Source organism: Struthio camelus, chromosome 15 (assembly GCF_040807025.1).
Source record: "Struthio camelus isolate bStrCam1 chromosome 15, bStrCam1.hap1, whole genome shotgun sequence".
In the NCBI taxonomy this organism is placed as follows: domain Eukaryota; kingdom Metazoa; phylum Chordata; class Aves; order Struthioniformes; family Struthionidae; genus Struthio; species Struthio camelus.
In genome coordinates, this window is record NC_090956.1 from 10,722,282 (window position 1) to 10,742,055 (window position 19,774).

The 19,774-nt window shown below is 43.9% G+C and overlaps 1 protein-coding gene and 1 long non-coding RNA gene across 7 annotated transcripts in view; one reads left to right on the forward strand and one right to left on the reverse strand.

Annotated features, from left to right (window-relative positions):
- The window catches only part of XYLT1 (xylosyltransferase 1), a 227,521-nt gene that overhangs the window by 9,842 nt on the left and 197,905 nt on the right, over positions 1-19,774 (reverse strand). For all 6 annotated transcript variants that reach the window (XM_068908101.1, XM_068908102.1, XM_068908099.1 and 3 more), the window contains 3 exons: positions 18,041-18,303; positions 14,309-14,504; positions 6,633-6,966 (listed from right to left, as the gene is read on the reverse strand). In XM_068908101.1, coding sequence (XP_068764202.1) covers positions 6,633-6,966; positions 14,309-14,504; positions 18,041-18,303 — 793 coding nt within the window. The remainder of the gene's footprint in view (positions 1-6,632; positions 6,967-14,308; positions 14,505-18,040; positions 18,304-19,774) is intronic.
- Positions 1,779-14,077, forward strand: LOC138061039 (uncharacterized). Its single transcript, XR_011134638.1, has 3 exons — positions 1,779-5,200; positions 5,857-8,105; positions 8,203-14,077. It is a non-coding gene; the product is annotated as an uncharacterized lncRNA (long non-coding RNA).

Sequence of the window (19,774 nt, forward strand, 5' to 3'; positions counted from 1 at the left end):
GATGGTGCTGGACATGTTGCACCGCTCACAGCAGCACCCTGTGGTTTTGCTCTGCAGCACTAAGCCACTGTGGCGCTCTGCTGCAGGACTGGCTGCATTTCCAGATATGATTGTAACAGCGTAAAATGCAACTGAACACATCCTTTTCTGAAAAGCTATACATACACATTAGCAACAGAAAGGAAAAGGAAATAATGCAGGGGCTAGTACTAATGGAAAAAAAGAAAAAACCGCTATGCTTTTCAGTGTGTTAAGCGCTGCTTCTCTGATGGATGAAAGATCAGGAAACCCCAACACAGCGCTAGCTGGGGACTGCCGGCCGCAGGGGAACGAACGCCCCGGTAGGTGTCTGCACTTCCTACGAAGGACTTAGGAAAAGCAGCTGGACAGGGTCTTGAGGATCGCAATTTTGGCAGCATGTGCCTCAAATTCTACCTGATTTGCACCTTCAGGATTTAGGCTGAAATAATTCCTCAAGAGCTCGGAGGCAGCTGCAGAGCCAAAAGGAAGAGGTGGATCTCTTGCCTCCTTCCCTCCTCTGTTGGACACACAGAGAAAATACTGTAGGCCGAGCTAGTATTTAGGGACTGACACTTCACGCCTTTCTCATGAAAAAATAACAAAGAATGTCAGGCTTGCCTCTACGAAACGGGTGTTTACACTTTTAAAACTATACAGTTAGAGCAACCAATTCAAAATTAACGGAATTGCAGGCATTAAACCAGACTTTTTGCCAGGCAATACATCCAAAAGGCTCGTTGACTTCAGCGGAGCATGCAGGCTACATGTCAATGCAAAATATGTTCCACTGACTTTAAATTGCCGTTTTTTAAAAATGAGTTATTTCTGTCCCCCATTTTTGTTTGCTCTTCACTCTGGGAGGGCACTTCCCTTCTCAACTGACTTTTTTTTTGCTATAACTTCTTTGGAGTAAATACACAGCCTGTAGTCTGTTGCGCAGGCTGGGATTTCAGCATTTTTGTGGGGGTTTGCTCAGTATTTTGCAGAAAAAGCAAATGATTTGAGACAGACAGTGGGCTAAGGAATGAAAAACGTGGTTACCTTGGTGCACATTAAGGCAATAGATCTGTGGTTTTTTTTTTAAAGCAGCACTGAAAGTACAGCTTTATTTCTTTACTTGAATTGTGTTGAAACCCTCTGGCAAGGAGGTAATTTTTTTATTGGCATTTTGTTTGTTTTCTCTTGCAGCAAACAAGACAGTGCTGCATTTGCTCATTGTGAAGCTAATCGACTCCTTGTCAACTGGATCTGAGCTAAATTTCAAAGCAAATCCTTGTCTATGGGGTTTTTCTCAGCATGATGATGCCAGCGCATCTCTACTCCTCTGCAGCCACACGCTTGCCTGCTGCTATTACTATGTTTATCAAGAACATGTGACGTTACCTCTAGGTAATTTAAAGAATTCACAGCAGTTGTGACACCGGTCGCCACCCACTTTATAATCCTTATAGATGCAATTAGAATTGATTGAGCCACTACAAATAACCAATGGCAAAAGGAAGGTTTCCCAGTATATACTTAATTAAGATGATCCATAAATATGGATTAGGTTAAAAGGCCTTAGGAACGCGTGTGGGCATGCTGCAATGTCTGCCGATGCCTTCGAGCCTTTGGGACAGGCAGCTGCAGCTGGAGGGCGCGCGGACCGGAGCAACACGTGCAGGAGCAGAGCCCCCGCTCTCCTTCCCTGCTCCTCTTATTTGAAGGAAGAAGTGTTTTATTTTATTCCCCCCCCCCCCCCAATGTTTAGTATCAGCTTGCGTTTTGGGGCTTTATCTGCCCGCTAGCTCACAGTAAGCTATTTAGCTTTAATGAAACAGGTACTATATATTAAATGCCTGACAACGCATTATCATCACTCCAGCTGGGAGACCACTGTGAAAACTTTGCCATGAATATAAACTCCAATTTAAAAAGGAAATCGCCTTGGCTTTTCCTCCACATCCCTCTGCACCCTGGAGAACATCTGCCTGATGGCGCCTGGCACGACGGCTTTACGTGGGCTTTGCAGGAGCCGGAGGGGGAAAGCGGGACGACGGGGCCGCAGAGCCAACCTCTGCCAAACACTCACTGTTTTATCAATATCAAAATCTACCTGGTAACTTGGGTTAGGCTGAGAACTGCTGGCTGTCGCTGCGTGCTCAGATACAAACCCTCCTTCTGCAACCCCACCTTAAAAAAATAAATAGTAATTCCTGTGGGATTTTTTTTTTGGCACAAACTTGAAACTTTAATGAACCCTCCTGACTGTCTCTTACATCATTTCAGTCTTCTGGTAGTTGCTTGGCACCCAGTAAAGTCATAAGTAAGGGCAGGGAGGAGGACAGCGAGTACAGCATCACAGACTGGTTGAGGTTGGCAGGGACCTCTGGAGATCATCTCGTCCAACCCCCCTGCTCAAGCAGAGTCACCTAGAGCACGCTGCCCAGGATTGTGTCCAGATGGCTTTTGGATATCTCCAGTGAAGGAGACTCCACAACCTCGTGGTGGGGAGGCTAACAAATGGGCTTTAGGAAACTGTAGAAAGCAGCAACGAGAAAACGGAAGAGCATGAATATGGTGGCTCAGGGCAGAAGGACAGGGCGAGGGACCCCCACGACGGGGTGCGGGGGCCTTGGCGGATCCCCTGCCCCGCATTTTCCTTCCGTGTGTGCTGGCACTGGGCTGTACCGGTCCCAGTACAGGGATCCGCGCTGTCTCTCCCAAGGGTTTCCGAGCCCTTCTCCATGTGCTTCTCTTGTATAATGAATAGCGGTTTTATCAGTATGAGCAAGGATATGAATATTACATTAATTCCTGTATTTTTTAAAGTGTAGCTGTGGAGAGGAATAGGACTGATAGGGCTGGCATGTTTTCTGTCCTGAGGGATCTCACATCCTCCGTTTGTGGCTAAATGCTCCGAATTACGCCTCCCGTTTGGCTCTACCTCTCTCTGGTCACTGCACCAGGGACGCAGACACCAGACCTCGGGTCTCCGAACCGCACTTCAACTCAGGCTGCCTAAAGCAGACAGCGTGAACCCCCCTGTCCTGCGTGCTGCCACCCCTAGTGCTCTTCTTCCTTTCCTGCTCCTTCCCCTCCTGCTCCTTCCCCCCCTTCTGTGTCCCAGCACAATTTAACCCTTGGGGCACCTTGATGGACCTCAGCAGTCCTCCCATGCATGGACTAGTTGGCTTCAGCAAACTCAGCCATGTGGTTAGAGACTCAAACTCGCCACTTAAAAGAAGAAAACGGGGTCTATATATGTGGGACACGGGGGGAAGGAGATGCCTGGTGGAGCAAACGAACCAGATTTCGCCAAATGAGTTATCTGGCAAATCCATTTAATTTTCCTCCTTGTTTTTCTCTGCCCAACCAGGAAAACACTTAGAGGCACTGTGAGCCAGAAGGAAGCTGCTGAAGGCAAAACTGATTAGTGACACAACTCGAGAAGGCAGAAACAGATTTGGATGGCTGGAGGGGGAAGAGGACAAGAAAGAATAAATAGATTTAGATTCTAGCCTTCCCCTGAAGTAGTTTGGGGAATCTAGTTTACAGCGGAAACACACCAAGCCCCCTGCTGCGCTCAGTAACTCAATTTAAAGAATGGGCTCTTACAGCCCCGGTTTTTGAAAAGGGCAATGAATTTGTGTTTTTGTGACAATTTAAATTGTCAGTTATGCACATCTGGACATGATATCACAAAAAAACCTGCCACTGATTTCCCTTTATGGTTTTACTTGCATGAACAGACTCTAGGCCGAAATAAATAAATAAGTGGGCATAGAAAATGAATAAATTAGCTGCATATGCTGTTCTTATAAACTACTACATGAAACATCTTTGCTGGTTGCTGCCCCAGAATTAATTTTTTTTTATTTTTAATTTTAATCATGAAAGTTGGGAGTCATGATACAAGAATGAACATGTTTTGCTTTGATTATGCAAGAGAGGAACAAGTTGCTCTTTTGGTGAGGCTGGGAAACAGAAAGCAAGTTTGCACTGCTGTGCCCTGTGCTGAAGGCATAGATATATAACGCTAACTCGGTAAGACCTAGGAAATATTGTGATTGTTGTAATGTTCATGCTGTGAAGAAACAATATTTCAGTAGCTGCTGTGCTGTTTGTGCAAACGTTTTTTAAAATGACATGGACAAATTATGCACAAGCGCACAGACACATTTTTAGGTGTGTAACTCTGGACGGCCCCTTCCTACATCTGGAGGATATGGCACAGCGTAGGCCTGACCAATGCCAAACAAACACATGCAAAGTGATATGAAACGTATGAATGACCGCATTCATTCAAAAAACTTGTGGAGTAGCTATCCATTTCCCAGGGCAACCTGTATGACAAGAACTTTCATTCTGGGGGAGAGCAGAAGAGAGAGGAGGATGGTGGGGGGAACAAAATTTTCCAGAAATCCCTAACAGAATCTATTATCCTCTTCCGTTGACAACTCCTGGCTAAGTCTGATGCATGTTTGATTTTTCAGTGTTAGGACAAGACAATAATACTATTCCTTCATTTTAGAAGATTTTTGGCAGCCGTCAGATTGTTTACAATGTAAGAGAAGTCCTAAATCTTCCGTCATACCCTCACAATGCCTTTATTTGGCATAGAAAAATATATTTAAATAATCAAGTAGTGACAATCTGACAAAAGCTGGAGATCAAAGCTAGATGACAATTTCTTGCAGAGAGAACAATAGCGTCACTGAGAGAGAAAACTTTAAAAATACGAAACAACAGAGATTTGCATTGTACATGCTTACATAATTCTAACTATAGGGGAGCGTCGCTATTTGCCCCTGTAGTTAATTTTCTCCTTTACCTTCATGTCTCAGACATCTGCAGATTATATATCACAACATCAGTAGCAAATCATCCCTGAGGCGTTTTTCCTAGATATCATTGTTCCCAAGCTTTATATCTCATTCCTATAGTAGACTGTAATTACTGTATGAGTGAATAAGGCTCTTTAACAAAAAAATATAAGCCTGAGCTTCTCCCAGTGAATCAATAGGTTATTTTTCTCTTTCTTTTGTAGTGGCCATATGTAGTGACTCCATAATTTCAGTGGAGTTATTCCAGGTTCAGAGTTTGGACCAAAGGAAGTTTTGTCTTTGAGCCACGAAGCGTAGGCTCCTGGGTGCCATCTGAGAAGCCCATGACTGCTCACAGGGCTCTTGCGTTACAGGTAAAAGACAGCAAATTTTATCAAGGCCTGGCAATGCGCCATGTTTTCCATTCCATTTCTGCCATGTTAAATTAGCCAAGAACATGGAATCCATTAATTTGCAAGAGGCGAGTCAATAATATGTGCATGTAGAAGGAAGTTGCCTCAAACTTTAAAAATGTATTCTTTCCGCACATAGTGTGTCTTCCCACTTCATCACTTGTCTGTTAGCTAACAACAGCAGCAGGTTGTTCGTGGTTTAGTTTCTGCTTAAGAAACGATGCCACGAAATGTCAGAAGAAGAAATCAGTGAGTTAGCTGTTCTGGTGAGAAATGTGTAGAATCAAGCTCCCGTGGAGCAAGATAAGGGCTGCATTAGCTCCCAGCAGTTGTCTGGCGATGTTTGCATTACAGAAGCAGCACATTATACTGGAAGGTACATGCCTGACTCAGTTTATTTGCTGCCTTGTCAGGAAGAAGAACTTCTGAAAACTTAATAGGATCATTCATGTATCTAGCAACTTTAAGGCGTCTAAAGTTATGAATATTAATATTAGACAGATGGAAGCACTTGAGCACGTAAGAAGAATAGTAAAGATATTCATAGCAACAAACTTGTTTTGATCTGAGTGAATAAGAAAACAGGTGTGGCTGCAAAATGTTCTCTCTTCCCGCAGCCCAATGTCCGCGGCATTTGGTGAAGAACATCCACAGGAACGCGTGCTCCCATGCAAACCACTGCTGAAGGTCTGCACGCTCCAGCAGCCGTGGCGTGACATCTGTATTTCACATGGCTCAGCGCTACCGCAGCCGAGAAGAAAATGGCTTTCTGCTGAAAATGTGAGTGTAGGTCTGATACTGTAATTTCTGAGATCACTTGCATATACATGTATTTCTGTAACTCAACTGTTGGGAGTTAAAAAGCAGGTTTTGGCAGGTATCAGGGAGAAGTGAATGCCTGGACCTGATAAATATGTCAGCGTATGAGCTCTGGCCTAGGTAATTTTGACTAATTCAGACTTTCATATATTAATGTTTTTATCATTAAACACACAGATTTTGTCAAGATAAGAGTTTAAAGGCCTGTATATCTCTCTCAGCAAATGTGAATGAAAAGCAGGAAAGAAAGGAAATGGTCCATTTTTCTTTCTGCTTCTAAATTATGTTTTTTATCATAACTGTTAAGATTGCTGAGAGTCTGAAGTTCTTTGGATTCTGAACCATGCCTATTTTAAAGATACAGACAGCCTTTTGTTCAAAGCGCCTGTTTTATGGACTGGATGCAGACACTTTTGCTTGTCTTGGTACAACAATCTCTTCTGATTTAATATCTAAAATATTCCTTTCTTTTCTCCTTTTCCAGTACAGTGCAACTCCATTTTCAATAGCAGCATTTACAGTGAATAAAGATATGATAACTATATTATCTCTGGAACCAAATAATATAACTTACCTTGCTTGATAGGCTGCCGATTAAAGAAAGTGAGGGGAGTAACGAGGAATTTGGTTTCAGCTACTTGTACCCAGTGGTGCAAAATTTTAATTGTCCAGACACCAGGTCGGAGGGGCAAATTCAAAGGTGGTTTGTAGTGAGTAAATTCTGCACTGGATTCAATAAGGATATCGTACGTTGCTGCAATTATATTGACGGGATCGACCCAAATGACAGTGACGGTGACGTTGGGGCCTTTCCCCCACTTCTGCATGCCCACTGGCTCATCCGTCGGCCCCAGAAGTCCTCCGAAGTTCCGGAAAAGCCTCTCCTTGGCGTCCCATTCGGTGCCAATCTGAAATCAGAAGCCGCACTGCTACTAACATTATCTCTGTAAGCATCTAAGACCCTTACGTTGAATGAGGACCCCCAAGATGCGCAAATCGTATTTCTCTAATGACATGAGTTAAATGTACATATTGAGGCTAACAGCAACATGACCTGAGATCATAATATGTACACAAATGTGAGGTAACCTTGAATGCAGGTCCTTTTTTTGTGTCCACTTGTCCACTTTTGATTAATAGGAGGTTTTCCCTTATATGAAGAGTGATGTAACAGGACACAGCAGCTCTCTTCTTCCACATGGAAGCAGTCAAAACAGGACCAGGCCTGGGACAGGACCAGGACCAGGACCAGGACCAGGACGGACTATGCACAGAAAAAATATAACCCTCCAATAGCTCTGACAGCCTGACCCAGCAGCAGTAGAGGCCTACCCAGTTACTGCTAAAAACAAGGCAGAGGCTTCTCTGACTTTAGGAGAAGTACAACCAACGCATGAGATGCTGTCTCCTCACGCTCCCTTCCTGCCTGCTGTGGGAAGTTATTTCTGGTAAACTCTGTTCTGACTGTCATAATGGTGACATTATTTTTTATTTATTCGCTAACCAGCAGTAAAGCAGCTGATTCACTGTCTAGTGTAAATATTTAATGGACTTTTCCTTTTCCTACCAGCTTTCATATTTCAATGCTCTTTATATATATTTTAATGGTTCACCCATAACCCATGGGATAATACCAATTTACAAGCTGTTGCCATTAAACACTACTGAAAATAAGCATGAGTAACCAGATGGCTTGGAAATACATGTAATACTTGGACTCTTTAGGCCAACTGAAAGACTTTTTACTATCTCAGTACTATACTTAACATGTATTTGTGAGGTTGACTGTTAATAAAACCAGTTCCTTCAATTCTCAGGAAGGCAACCTGGCAGACCACAGTACTGAAAGTTGCATATTTGCTTTTGGACAAAGTGCCCACCTTGCTTATCCCAAGAGGTCCTGTTTCCATGACCTCAAATCAGAAGAGATCAACACCAAACAGAAAAAGATTTGAACTGAAGAACAGGAGAACCTCTTGACTCCTTTTGGTAGAGAGATATCTGATGTCATTTCTTGGAGAGACATACAGATGTACTGACCAACCAGGTACTGAAATCCCTCACAATCTTTCAGGTCTTCTTTGTCCTTAATCTCCAAACAAACAACATAAATGACCTAATAGCTGATTTTGTTCCATATACAGAAACCACAGGATTCTCTCAAGTGGCCTCTGGAGCCCCATGCACACACAGACTGGATCCTCCTCTTTCGGCATATCTGGACATCGAAGATTTCCCCAACACAGCACTGTTCTTGCACCTAACTGTCACCTCGCACGGGCCATAGTCAGAACCTACTTTCCTGAAAGAGTAAGAAACAATTGTAGCTGATTTGCTTGAAAGGCTTTTCTTCTAGATTTCATCCAACTTGATGAGAATAAGAGGCCCCAATCCAATGTCAAAATCCCCCGTATCGGTAAAACATAACAATTACCTGATGTCTACTACCACCGCTATCTGTACGGGAAACTATCCAGTCTCCGGTCTTTTCTAAGCAAATCACTGTGGTTGGTAGATGAATTACATAGGGACTGCAAGCAAAAAGCTGTAAGGCCAACAGAATAAAAAACTAATGTCCTAAATCCATCTGTCAGCATACAAATTTCTCCTACAGTACTATGACACTGCAGAATAAGAAACAAAATGAGCCCTCTACTACTTTGCAATCACCACAGCAGAGTCACAGCTGGCAGAAGTACTTCACCTAGCACATCAGCTAATCAACCCCTAGACAGCATGGCCCAGATATCAGACCTAAGCGTCGGCTGCCCTGAAGAGCTGTCAGCATGCACTATCCTGACAAGACCAACTGAATTTGTATGGAACTAAGCTGTGAAAGAAAATTTCCTGGCCAGATCTTATTATGTACTCTACCAACCTTCACCGAGTGTGGCCATGTCACACTACTGCAGCTCAAGAGATCTAGAAATAATAAACCCACAACATGTGAAACAAATCCACACTCTCCTGGGCAAAGAAAATCCTAAAAGGAACAGCTCTTTCCATGACACGCGATATCTTTTACTGAAGCATGTCTAAAGAACTCCTTGAAGAAAGTTCACTTTCATTCTCAAATATTAAATGTTCAGCCCTGACATCCAGCTCCTGTCTCTAGCCTCTCATCCCTGGGAAATGATATCACATTCTCCGTCCTCCAAGAGTAGGTGGCACTGCTCAACAGCCTTGTTGGACAAAGGATGTTGAGGCATGTTCACATACACAAAAATTTATTACAGGGGTCTGTAGAAGAGTGAGAGTTACTTTTGGGGAAAAATAAAAAGAGAGGGGGAGCGAGACAAAAGGGAAAGGGAAGATTCTCCACAGTGGCCAGCTGGGAAGAGCTGTACTGGGTCCCCAGGTGAGCATCTTCCCCCAGGTATCCTCCCCAGTGCTGCAAGGTCCTTTCCCCCAACACACACCCTGCAGTAACTATATACTGCTCGTCAGGACCCGATTTAACCTCACCTGGTTGTTACTGTCTTTCCTAATGCAAAGGCCTGTTACTGGCTTCCCTAATGCAACCCAGAAGCTACAGCCAAAGGGCAGGGGAGGAAGGGATGACTCTCCTGCTGGTGGCAATTGCTTCCCATGAAAACCTGCCATAACAACACTGTCAGGGTGTGCAGGGCCATGAAAATAACAAGAGAAAAATGCTGCCACGGAGCAGACGCTGAGCAACACGAAGGCAAGGCACGCAGGTACCGTGCAGCGTCCCGCTTGCCCCAGAACCGGGGCGCAGACCACAGCAAGGTACCGGCACGGCTCTTGGGGCTTTGCATCTGGCCTCCTTTTGGCTGTTTTCACAGACAAATGCACGCAGGTTTTACCAAAACAGAGAGCACCAGCCTGCCCCTCTGACGAAAAGGGAAATACGTATCTGACCACTCCAGGTTTTTTTCCTGCTCATACAAGAGTGACAAATTTTTATCACGTTTAGATAGCAGATCCAGCAGGAAGCAATACTAACCAGTTCCCCTCAGTACCATTATGAGGACCCAGAGCAACTTTGCTGCCTGATGGATGCCAGTACTGCTCTGCTGGATGCCTTATTCTCCAGTGATGCAATCAGTGGTGCTGCAGACGAATCAGGAGGCCTCTAAAAATGAGCTCCTGGATGAAAGAGCTGGCTCAAACTGAATGCAAGCAAGACAGCAGCCAGCGCTGCCACCGGTTTCTGAAGGAGTAGCAAGATCTTGCACTAAGCATGTTTGCCATAAGGGATAAAAACCTCAGGATGCAGTTTGAATCAGTAACCTTGGAATTTAAAGTGCAGTGTTTAAATCTGTATTTAAAAATGCTTTCTGTGTCCTCTAGTGTTATCTCTTCTTCCTGGTCCAGCACGTGGATGCCGTTCTCCTTGTATTCATCACCTTGAACTGAATATCTATAACTCACTGTATCTGAAACTAATTGTGAAGATGATGCATGGAGTAAGCAGCACCCACCTCCTCTATGATTTACAGTATCATAAACACATCATACCCTGCTACAGGCCTCCTGCCCAGTCCCTGTAATTTTCAAAGCAATTAATGGCCCAAGGCCTGGCTAAATTGAAGATCATATTTCAGTCTATGAAATCCGAGCCCATCTAAAGCAATGCAGATCACCAAGCTCATGAGAACAGGGGAAGAAAACGATGTTATGTCGAGATCCTGTTAATGAAGGATTTTCCAGAAGGATCAGAGAAATCCAGACTGGAACAATTTTTAGGAAATACTGTAAGCCTGCTTCTTCAAGAAAGTCCCTCCACCATCAGAATGACACCTTACCAAAAGGTCACTGCTATCGACTGGAAAAAGCTTTGTCCAAATCAATCAAACCAACACCTACCTCAAACAGCAATCTCAGCCCTGAGGCAGAGGTGTAGCAGGGAATTCATGCAACCAGCAGCTGCTATTGATGTCACAGAGGCGTGCTCAGACCCCTCAGTGATCAGCCATGAGAGAAACCCGGCACTGCAGGTGAGTCCCACAATGCAAAAAAAAAGGTTGAAAGATATGTGATGGGAGCACACGTGCCATCTCACGGAGGACCACAGGCGCATTAGAGAAGCAAAGAGAAGGGAGCTGCACACATTTATTTACAAGATCAGTCCTTTATATCTAGCTCCTGCCTGGGGTACAGACTCTCCTGTGCCACACAGCTTACAGTACAAGCTGGTTTTAGAAGCACAGTTTAACGGGAATTTTATTTAAAGCCGTATTTAGAGGCTTATGCATCTTCCCCTGAATTTTACACAGCTGAGTTCCTGGTACTAAGATGTCTGATTTTACAGGCCAAGAGACACTACAGTCCTATAATATTTTTCATAGCCCCTTAAAACATCTTAAGTAGGCTTTCACTTTCAAGTGGAATACACAAAGTATGGGAGGGAATCAAGCAGTAATGAATATCTGATATAACATGAAGGGATGTGGCACAGAAACTCACATTTTACACATAAGTATTTTAATCACCATTATTTTGGGCTTCAAGAGCAGGCAATGAGCACGGGCACGCTTGGAAAGCTGTAACTCTCTCACTGGCTTAAAATTCTTGTTTTCTGTCTCTGCTCAGTCCCAAGATAAAATTTTCCCAAGATAAATTAGGCCTTGATTATGGGTTTGTGTCTCATTGCTCACCACAAACAGGACCATTAGGTTCACACAATGCACACTAATTGCCTGCCACCTAGTTTATTTTATTCTCTGTGATGAATCACAAGTCTTAACAAGACCAGCAATGAACTTCGTGTTCCACTGATATAGTTGGAGCCGAGACTTTTAGTACTCTATAGCAAATCAATCTTCCGCCCTCCATGTAAAAGTTATCATGAATCCAGGGTAGTAGTAGGATACAGAGTATGTGTATTATTTACAAGCCAATTTTGGGAGATGTGGGAGTTTCCCAGCAAAAAGCAGGGTGGAGGTTTCACCCTTGGAAATCTTCTCTCTTGGATTTCCTGTAATTTTATGTAACTGCTCAAAACTGAGTGCGAGGAGCCCTGTGCAACTGAAACGCTATCATTAACCCTGTTAGGTGATGCAGCTGGCTTATTTTTTCAGCTTGCCTTTACACTGGTTCTGCGGCAAACCCGCTATTCAGGAAGGCAAGCTGGAGAAGCAAAGCAGGGAGCAACAGTGGGCAGGGAGGGCTGGTTCTCAGCTGGGGAGATCCTGTCGTCTCTGCAGCAATTTTGGTTGTGCATCAGGGTCACAAACAAGCCCAGGAGCACATTTAACGCAGCATATTTGGGCTCTTCCTGCCAGCCTCACTGGTATGAGCTCGAAGAGGGAACAAAGCTCCCAGCTAAAAAAGGCCCTATTCAGTTATAAATCACTGCCAGATCATGGGATGAAAGTTGTTGGAAAAGCAGCAGTGTAACATGTCTCAATAAACACAAATTTCAGGTTTCTTTTCTGGTGTGCAACCTGTGAACATTGATGCCCTCACCTTAGCTGGACTGCTGAATTTGTTTTACACTTACTGGACACTGAGAAAGACATGGCATTTTAATAAGCAGCGAGCAGAGCAGGGGCCTACCAGCCTCACGGAAGCCAAAGAGGTTAACGCTGGATTTACACCAGGCTACCTGAGGGAATAATTTGGCCCAGAGGCAGAGATGCCTGCTGGCCGAGGAAAGGCAAAAGTAAAACAAACGATTAAAAAATAACTAAATGAGTGACTTTGCACCTCCTGGTCTTTTAAGATATTAATCATCTAAGAAAGAAGGACAATTCAGGAGTATAAGTGAGAAAAAATAATGAAAGCAAGCAAGCAAATACCAAAACTCTTTTCACGCATTTCAAATGGAAGAAAACTTTTCCCTAGCCTGACGAAAGCTCACCACAGAACAACCCTTCCCAAGCTTCGCGCTCGCACAACTCCCACGGCAGCAGCAGTCAAGCAGGGCTCTTTGCAGAGCAGCCGTGCTCTCCGAGGCCACAAGCCACAGTTCACTCGTCAGGTGAGATTTGCGGTCCTCCCTCAAGGCACCATGCTCCACAGAACAGTGGGCAAAGTGCAGTAAAGAGGCCACCAACATGCCAGTTGCTTCCCCCATCAGGGGAACTGATACCAGGCCTTGCTGCTCCAGGACATCTGGAGACCAGGCCCACGGCTGCTGCAGGATTGGCTTTGGGGGAAAAAGGATCAGTTCCAGTGCATCGGGGTCAGGGGGACTTGGCGAGTGGCCAGCAAGGAATTTGTGCTCCCAGGTTTGTTTCCTCCCTATGACTGAGATGAAATCACAGCTATTCTTTCTAACATTTTTTATTCAAGTTCTAAAATACTAATATATTATTTTTATCATACAATTAGAAAAGCTATTCCTGCTACCAGACCCATTGCTTGCAAAAGGAAAACTCAGGGCAGGTATCAGGCTGAAAGCAGGATTAAAAGAGCCAAATAAATAGCACCATTTCTCCTACAAATTTCAAGAATTAAAGCCTGTATGACCATTTATCACTGCATGAAATGGCAAGTCTACCACCAGACACATTGATAAAGGAAACACACCTTCCATCCATCTCTTTAATGGCACATTAGTGTCATGGATTTGCCATGCACACCAAAACACTGAATCCTACCTAGGCCTTTCTTAATTGCCCAAGAAGACAGTAATTTATGGACTTGACCATAATGACTTGACCACATTTGTTCAATCAATTTTATGCCTTAATTGAAATTTGTGGCTTAATGAGAAAAATCATGGAATTAACTGCTCAGACAGTTATATCTTTAAAACAGAACAGAGATGTCAGGTTCTATTAGTGGTCAACTTTCCTAATATATTTTAGGGGTACATTTTTTATACCGTATGTCAGATACGGAGACAAATTCCAAGAAGAAATAACAGGCTTTGTGGGAATTCTCAGCCGCTGCTGTGATAATTTTCTCTTTGATGTTGCAACATCAATATTCTAGTCAGATGTGGCACTGGTGCCTGACTATTGCTAAATTTATGTTTTTTCAGCATGTTCTTGAGTAGAACGCTTACCATATCCCCATCCCCATCTGGAACGGCAAAAACATGGCATTTTTCAGCTCCCAGGACTCTCTCATAGCTAGAGCTGACAGCAATCCCAAATTTTTTAAGTTACCAAGCCGTTCTACAACTGTATTTCTTTTAATAAAGAGGCTGTACATTAAACTGGAAAGCTCCTCTGACCTAAGAATTAGATGGAAATACTGTTTCCGAGGGCTGCTGAATTAGCATGCAAGCTCTGCAGTGGCTCATGATGTTGTGAATGGGTGGCTAAGCACACTTACCTCTGAGAACTGCAGCCTTCCAAAATCACTCGGTGGACTTGCAATTTTGAAGACTTTCTTTGGCATCACCCATGTCTCCAAAGTTTCTAGCTTACTGGCAGCCAGGTTGGTGGCATGATGTCTGATCAGGAAGCCTTGGAAACGGTCAGCAAGAAAGTAAAGGTGGACTGAAACTGGATGGCCCATGGGATAGTATCTGTAAGACAGCACAACCACATGCTCATCGCTTACACACACACACGAGATATGAAATCTCCATTTACTTGGAGCTAATGGCTTAAGAAGGCTTTTATTTCGACTAGAAAATTCACCATTGTTACATAACAACATTTCAAATGTGTTCATTACTCATTATCAAATATTCTTAGGCTGTTCTGATTACCCTGAAACATAAAAACTGTTACTAAGGACATATGCTCATTTAGAAGCTATTCACAGCCATAAGCTCTTTAGGAGCAACCTGGGCATGCCAGAAACCTCCAGTCCCTCACTACCTCTTCTGGGTAAGAAGTCCTACCCAGAGATGTACACTGTCAGGCTGTAGCACTGTCTACTGGACTAAATGATGTTTAAGAAATGTCAAATGCCCCAAATCAGGTGTTCTTCTCCTTTTTTCTGCCTTCAGTAGGGTTAGTCCCTAAAAGTACCTGGTAGGAGGCAGCAATTTATTTGCATGCTGCCTGAGAGCTGCGGGCCAGGGACAGCAGAGGGTGCTCCAAGGCCAAGGAAGGCACCCACGCCACGCCAAACTCGCTGATGGATGCCCAGCTCAGCTCAGCCCAAACAAATCTCCCTCTCCGATCACCAAGCTCAGTCCGCAAGGGCAATGCTCTGCGGGGCTGCCTAGGGGCAATGGATGGCAGAAACTCATCCCAGGTTTAATGAAATGAACTTCACATTCATGAAAGACCTGGATTGCTCTTGCCAAGGATTTTTTACTCATGATTAAAAAACAATCTCAGTCAACCAAATAGGAAAAAAAAAATCTAAACAGGAGATTTGGAAGCCTTCAGTTACAGTTTGGACATTAGAGACACTGTAGTCATGGGTTCAAATGATTTAAAATTTAGGGCCAATTGTCTGTTGCAGCCTCAAAAAGATTTTTGTAATGATGTGTGTGTGGGCACGTATGGATAAATAAATAAATAAATAAGATGTTGTTCATGGCTCTGAAACTGAATAATTTGTTATTTTGCAGCACTGACATTAACTGTAAACAAGTGTGTTTGCCACACATTTAAAAACAACTGGAAATCAAGCAACCTAAGACTGACTCCTCATCTTGGTTATTATAGCTCTAGATGCTAGCACGAAGAAGAGCTAACCAGTGATGACCTTCCATTACCTGAAACCAGTAACACCTAGGAGGAACTCTCTAGAGCTTGAGAAGTAAACCCAATGAGATGAGTACAAACACAGCCAGCACTGATGGACTGGGCAAAAACACAGCAAAGCTACGCAGCCAATGCAAGCAACAGTCTAACTTCTGTTCGGAACACTAAAGCCTCCTGTTTTATACGTGTGTAGCAGCAAATATTTACAATATCCTTGAAATAGCCTGAGTAAATTGTCTCTTGGCAGCAGCGAGTAAAAATGTCTGGAGATGGAGAGAAATAAATTGAACCTCAATCACACATTAATGTTGCTTCCACTTCAGATGCTGATGTGCAATCTGATTTGGTAGGGGAGCAGTCTGCAGGGGGCTTGTCTTTGCGAGGCGGTGAGCTCGCCCCGGTTAGAGAAGTGGGCAAGGCAGCGTCTCTTATACAAGTCTCCTGGGCAGCTGCGGGTGGCAGCGCGGGGTTGACTCCACCGTGATCGTAAGCAGCAGAGGCTCTCCTCGCAGCGCCAGCAGCCGTGCGAACCCAATACCGATGGCGACTGCAATATGAGCGAGCTTCACACCGCTCTTAGCCCTTGCAGCAAAGGCAATACTGTTGCAGTGCTCAGTCCAAATACATTCCTTCTATTACTGCTAGAGAGACATGCAAAACTGCGAGAGGAAAGGAAGAAGTGTACACACGCGTACACCTAGAAAGAGAACGGAATATCAAGAGAGAAGAGAGGCAAAACATAAAACTGAGGATTATCCACTTTTATATGATTTAATTTGCACACTGACTAGCAGTGTTTGTTTTGCGAGGCTTAGCTAGGTATGTAAATGAAGCCTTCCTGCAATATCCCTGTTCGCACTTCCTCCCTGCACTGTTTCACGAGGCTCCAGCCAGCAGAGGAGCTGTGTCTTATCCCGGAGACAGCTGCAATCAGTGGTGGGCGACATGACTTCCCTGTCTAGAATCTGAGCAAGCTTGAAAAGCACCTTGAGAAAAGCTCCCCAGAAATGAAACTGATTATTGCTATAAATCATCATCAGGACATTGGCAAAAGGAATAAGCACAAAAGTAATTGTGAAATTATTTTAGTACTGGTTATACATAGCTCCCATCCTCTCTCCTGGCTCCACTGTACAGGACAAATGACCCAGGAATTCTTTAGGTCTGCCTTTATTTCATAGAAGGGAATGTATTCCACTTGTGATTATTTATATCTAATTGTTATCGACCTTTTATTGCTTTGCACTGGTAACCTTTACTAGCAAAGCTGTAATAAGAATCTAGATCACTTATTGCCACGTCTTTTTAGGTGGGACATTGCTCTGCATTTCCATGAGAAGAAGGTCATAAAGCATTAGGTTCCTCTGGAGAGCACAAGAGGGACAAGCGTCATTCATCAAGGCACAAGGAATGTCTTCAGCAGTTGCTGACTGAGGCTGTGTTTTCCATAAGGATTAAAAAAGGCTGGGTACCAGGGATACATTCTGAAGCAGGAACTAGAGACTGCAAAGTAAGACTTTAAAAGATGAACTGTATCTGCTCTGAAATGTAAACAGCTTCAAATGTGTTTGCAGGCAGCACACATCTACCCTGAAGTAAGCCTCTTCTGTGTAAATCTAACTCTAGGAATTCTTCCTACAAATACTTTCAGACTGAGTTATTCTTTCCTACACTTATAGGTGAAAAAGGAAGCTAAAATACAGTTTTTTTCCTAAGGACCTTTTTTTACTATATATATGTTTATATATACGTACAGATTATTTATTTGATGTTAATGGATCCCACCTATTGCAACAGTTTAAGCACAGGGCGCTGTAGCAAGTAAGCAAACAGAGCTCTTGAAACCAGCTCTTTGTGCTCCGTATGTGCACCCAGGGGAACAAACAAGCAAGGACCGTTAACCTGCCTATGTGTAGATTAATTCCGAAATCCCGTCCTCCACTTTTTGTATGCATAATAAACATGAACACCTCTGCTGAAATGACGCTGAGGGTTTAGGAGCTGTGGGTATAATATACTCACTGAAATTAATAAAGAAAACACAACAGCAGGGGCAGCGCTGCCCAACTGGAACCTGTCAGTCTTGATCAGGATGTAGAGCAGCTCCTGAAAAGTGCAACAGCCAAGTCCCATAATGTCAACCCTGAATACCAATACCTTACTGCAGGCACAAAAACTCTGGGAAATAGGTTCCTTCCCCTTGCCGCTGCCCGGCTCTGCGTGACTACATGCTCCAGCCAGCACAGCAAAGCAGGTGAACATCCTCTGGTGCCTGGTAATTTGGTCTGTCTGCTCTGAAGCCCCCAGACCTGCCATCCTCCATGGAAACCCATGGGAATTGCTGACACACGGACGAATCCTGCTTCCACATATAAAGAGGAAGATGTTTCAGGCTAACCTGCAGCTGTTGTCTCCAGCGGTGTGGAACGAAGTCTCAGCTCTCCTCAGGCCCAAGCGCAAGAACGAGTGGTACATGGTCAGTGCCACATCACTGAGGGTGTGGATGCCATCGGGCTCGTCGTACGCGTTCTCCCAGTATGACCTGAGACCTGGCGTGCCAGAGGGGTAGTTGCCGTACAAATAATAGTCCAACTGGCCAATTATCTCTTGGTTCACCACGGCTTCAAATTTGCGGGCAAAGAACGTTGGCCTGGCAGTCTGCTGTGGTAACGCAGAAGAAAAAGAAACCAGAGTTAGTTCCTGTTTCCAGCCGCAATTCTTCGACCTAAGCCCAGGGCTGGAGTTGCGGATTCAAACAGCATTTTCCCACAGGCAAAGATGACTTAACTGGTGAGCGTGGTAAGTTTCAGATAAAAACTACACAGTTACTCAACAAAAGTATAGATGGCTCTGGTCTGCTGCAAAAATGGAAAGCCCTCCCCTGCCTGCAGGCCTCTCATGTGGAGGACAGGGACACCCTTGGCATCAGGCCCATCCTTGCAACTGAAAGAGAAAAAGCGGCCTGTGGGCCAGTAAGTATAGGCCGGGCATGAGATGAGGAAGCAAGATGTTTCAAGGTTAAATTGGATAAAAGAAGTTCTTGAAGTCTACCAAAACTTCACTTATCAGTAATTCAACAGGATACAGAAGTGGTGCAGTGTGCTTTAGTGGATACTGCGATGAGAGCTGAAGATAAACTGGACATGGCCCTGAGCAACCTCCTCTAAATTTGAAGTTAGCTCTGCTCTGAGCAGGTGGTTGATCTAGAGACCTTCAAAGGTCCTTCCAACCTCAGCTATTCTCTGATTCTCTGATTCCATTTACCAAACCTGTATTAAATATAATAATTCAATACAGAAAGACATGAGTTTGCTTTTTGTCAAACATTCCTTAATACTGCTCAGGCAGAGCCAACCCAGGTGCCGAGTTGGCACAAGATCTCTTAAAGAGATGGCCAGTCCTATCTTCCCATCCTGCCACGGGAAAATAAAACTCACTGCAGTCAGGAGTAAGTTGACAATTGCCAACGAGGATACAGGATAAGACCAGACAAAAGAAAGAGCGTGACTGAGTTTTCCACAACTGTTCATAAGATGCAAGTGCCTATTAACTGCAAAGTCATCTATCAGTGGACCACCCCCGTTTAGGGGAGGGTATGCTGAGGTTCTAAGACAACATATTGCCATCGCCATTGCATGAAACCCCAAACGAACAGGATGATTGCAGTCTCCATGACTCTTCTCAGCATATTGTCACTGGAAACAACCTTTTCTTCCTGAATTTTCAGGCAGCACTGCCATTCAAATGAGAGGAAAATGCTAAAGCATTTTAGGGGATTAAAATGAAAGCAAGTGAGATTCTATGCCTGTCATTAATAGGTGGGGTAGAAAAACGGAAAACTTAAGGAAAATCATGGGTTATGCCATTATTCCTCTAGTGATTGAAGAGGCTCCTTTGCTACTTACTTGGACAAGGGATTTTAGAGCACTGCACATAGATAACTCATTGCTATGAAAAGCATTTTTGAAACAGGAAAGAATTTAAGAAATTGCCATTTAAAATATCAGAAATTCAAAATTTCTCAGTGTCTCTCTTTTATGATTCACTTTATTTGTATTTGTTTAAGGTCAGATAGAATAAATAATAATTTCCACCAATTCATCATCTGTGTCAATCAATTAAATGGCTCAAG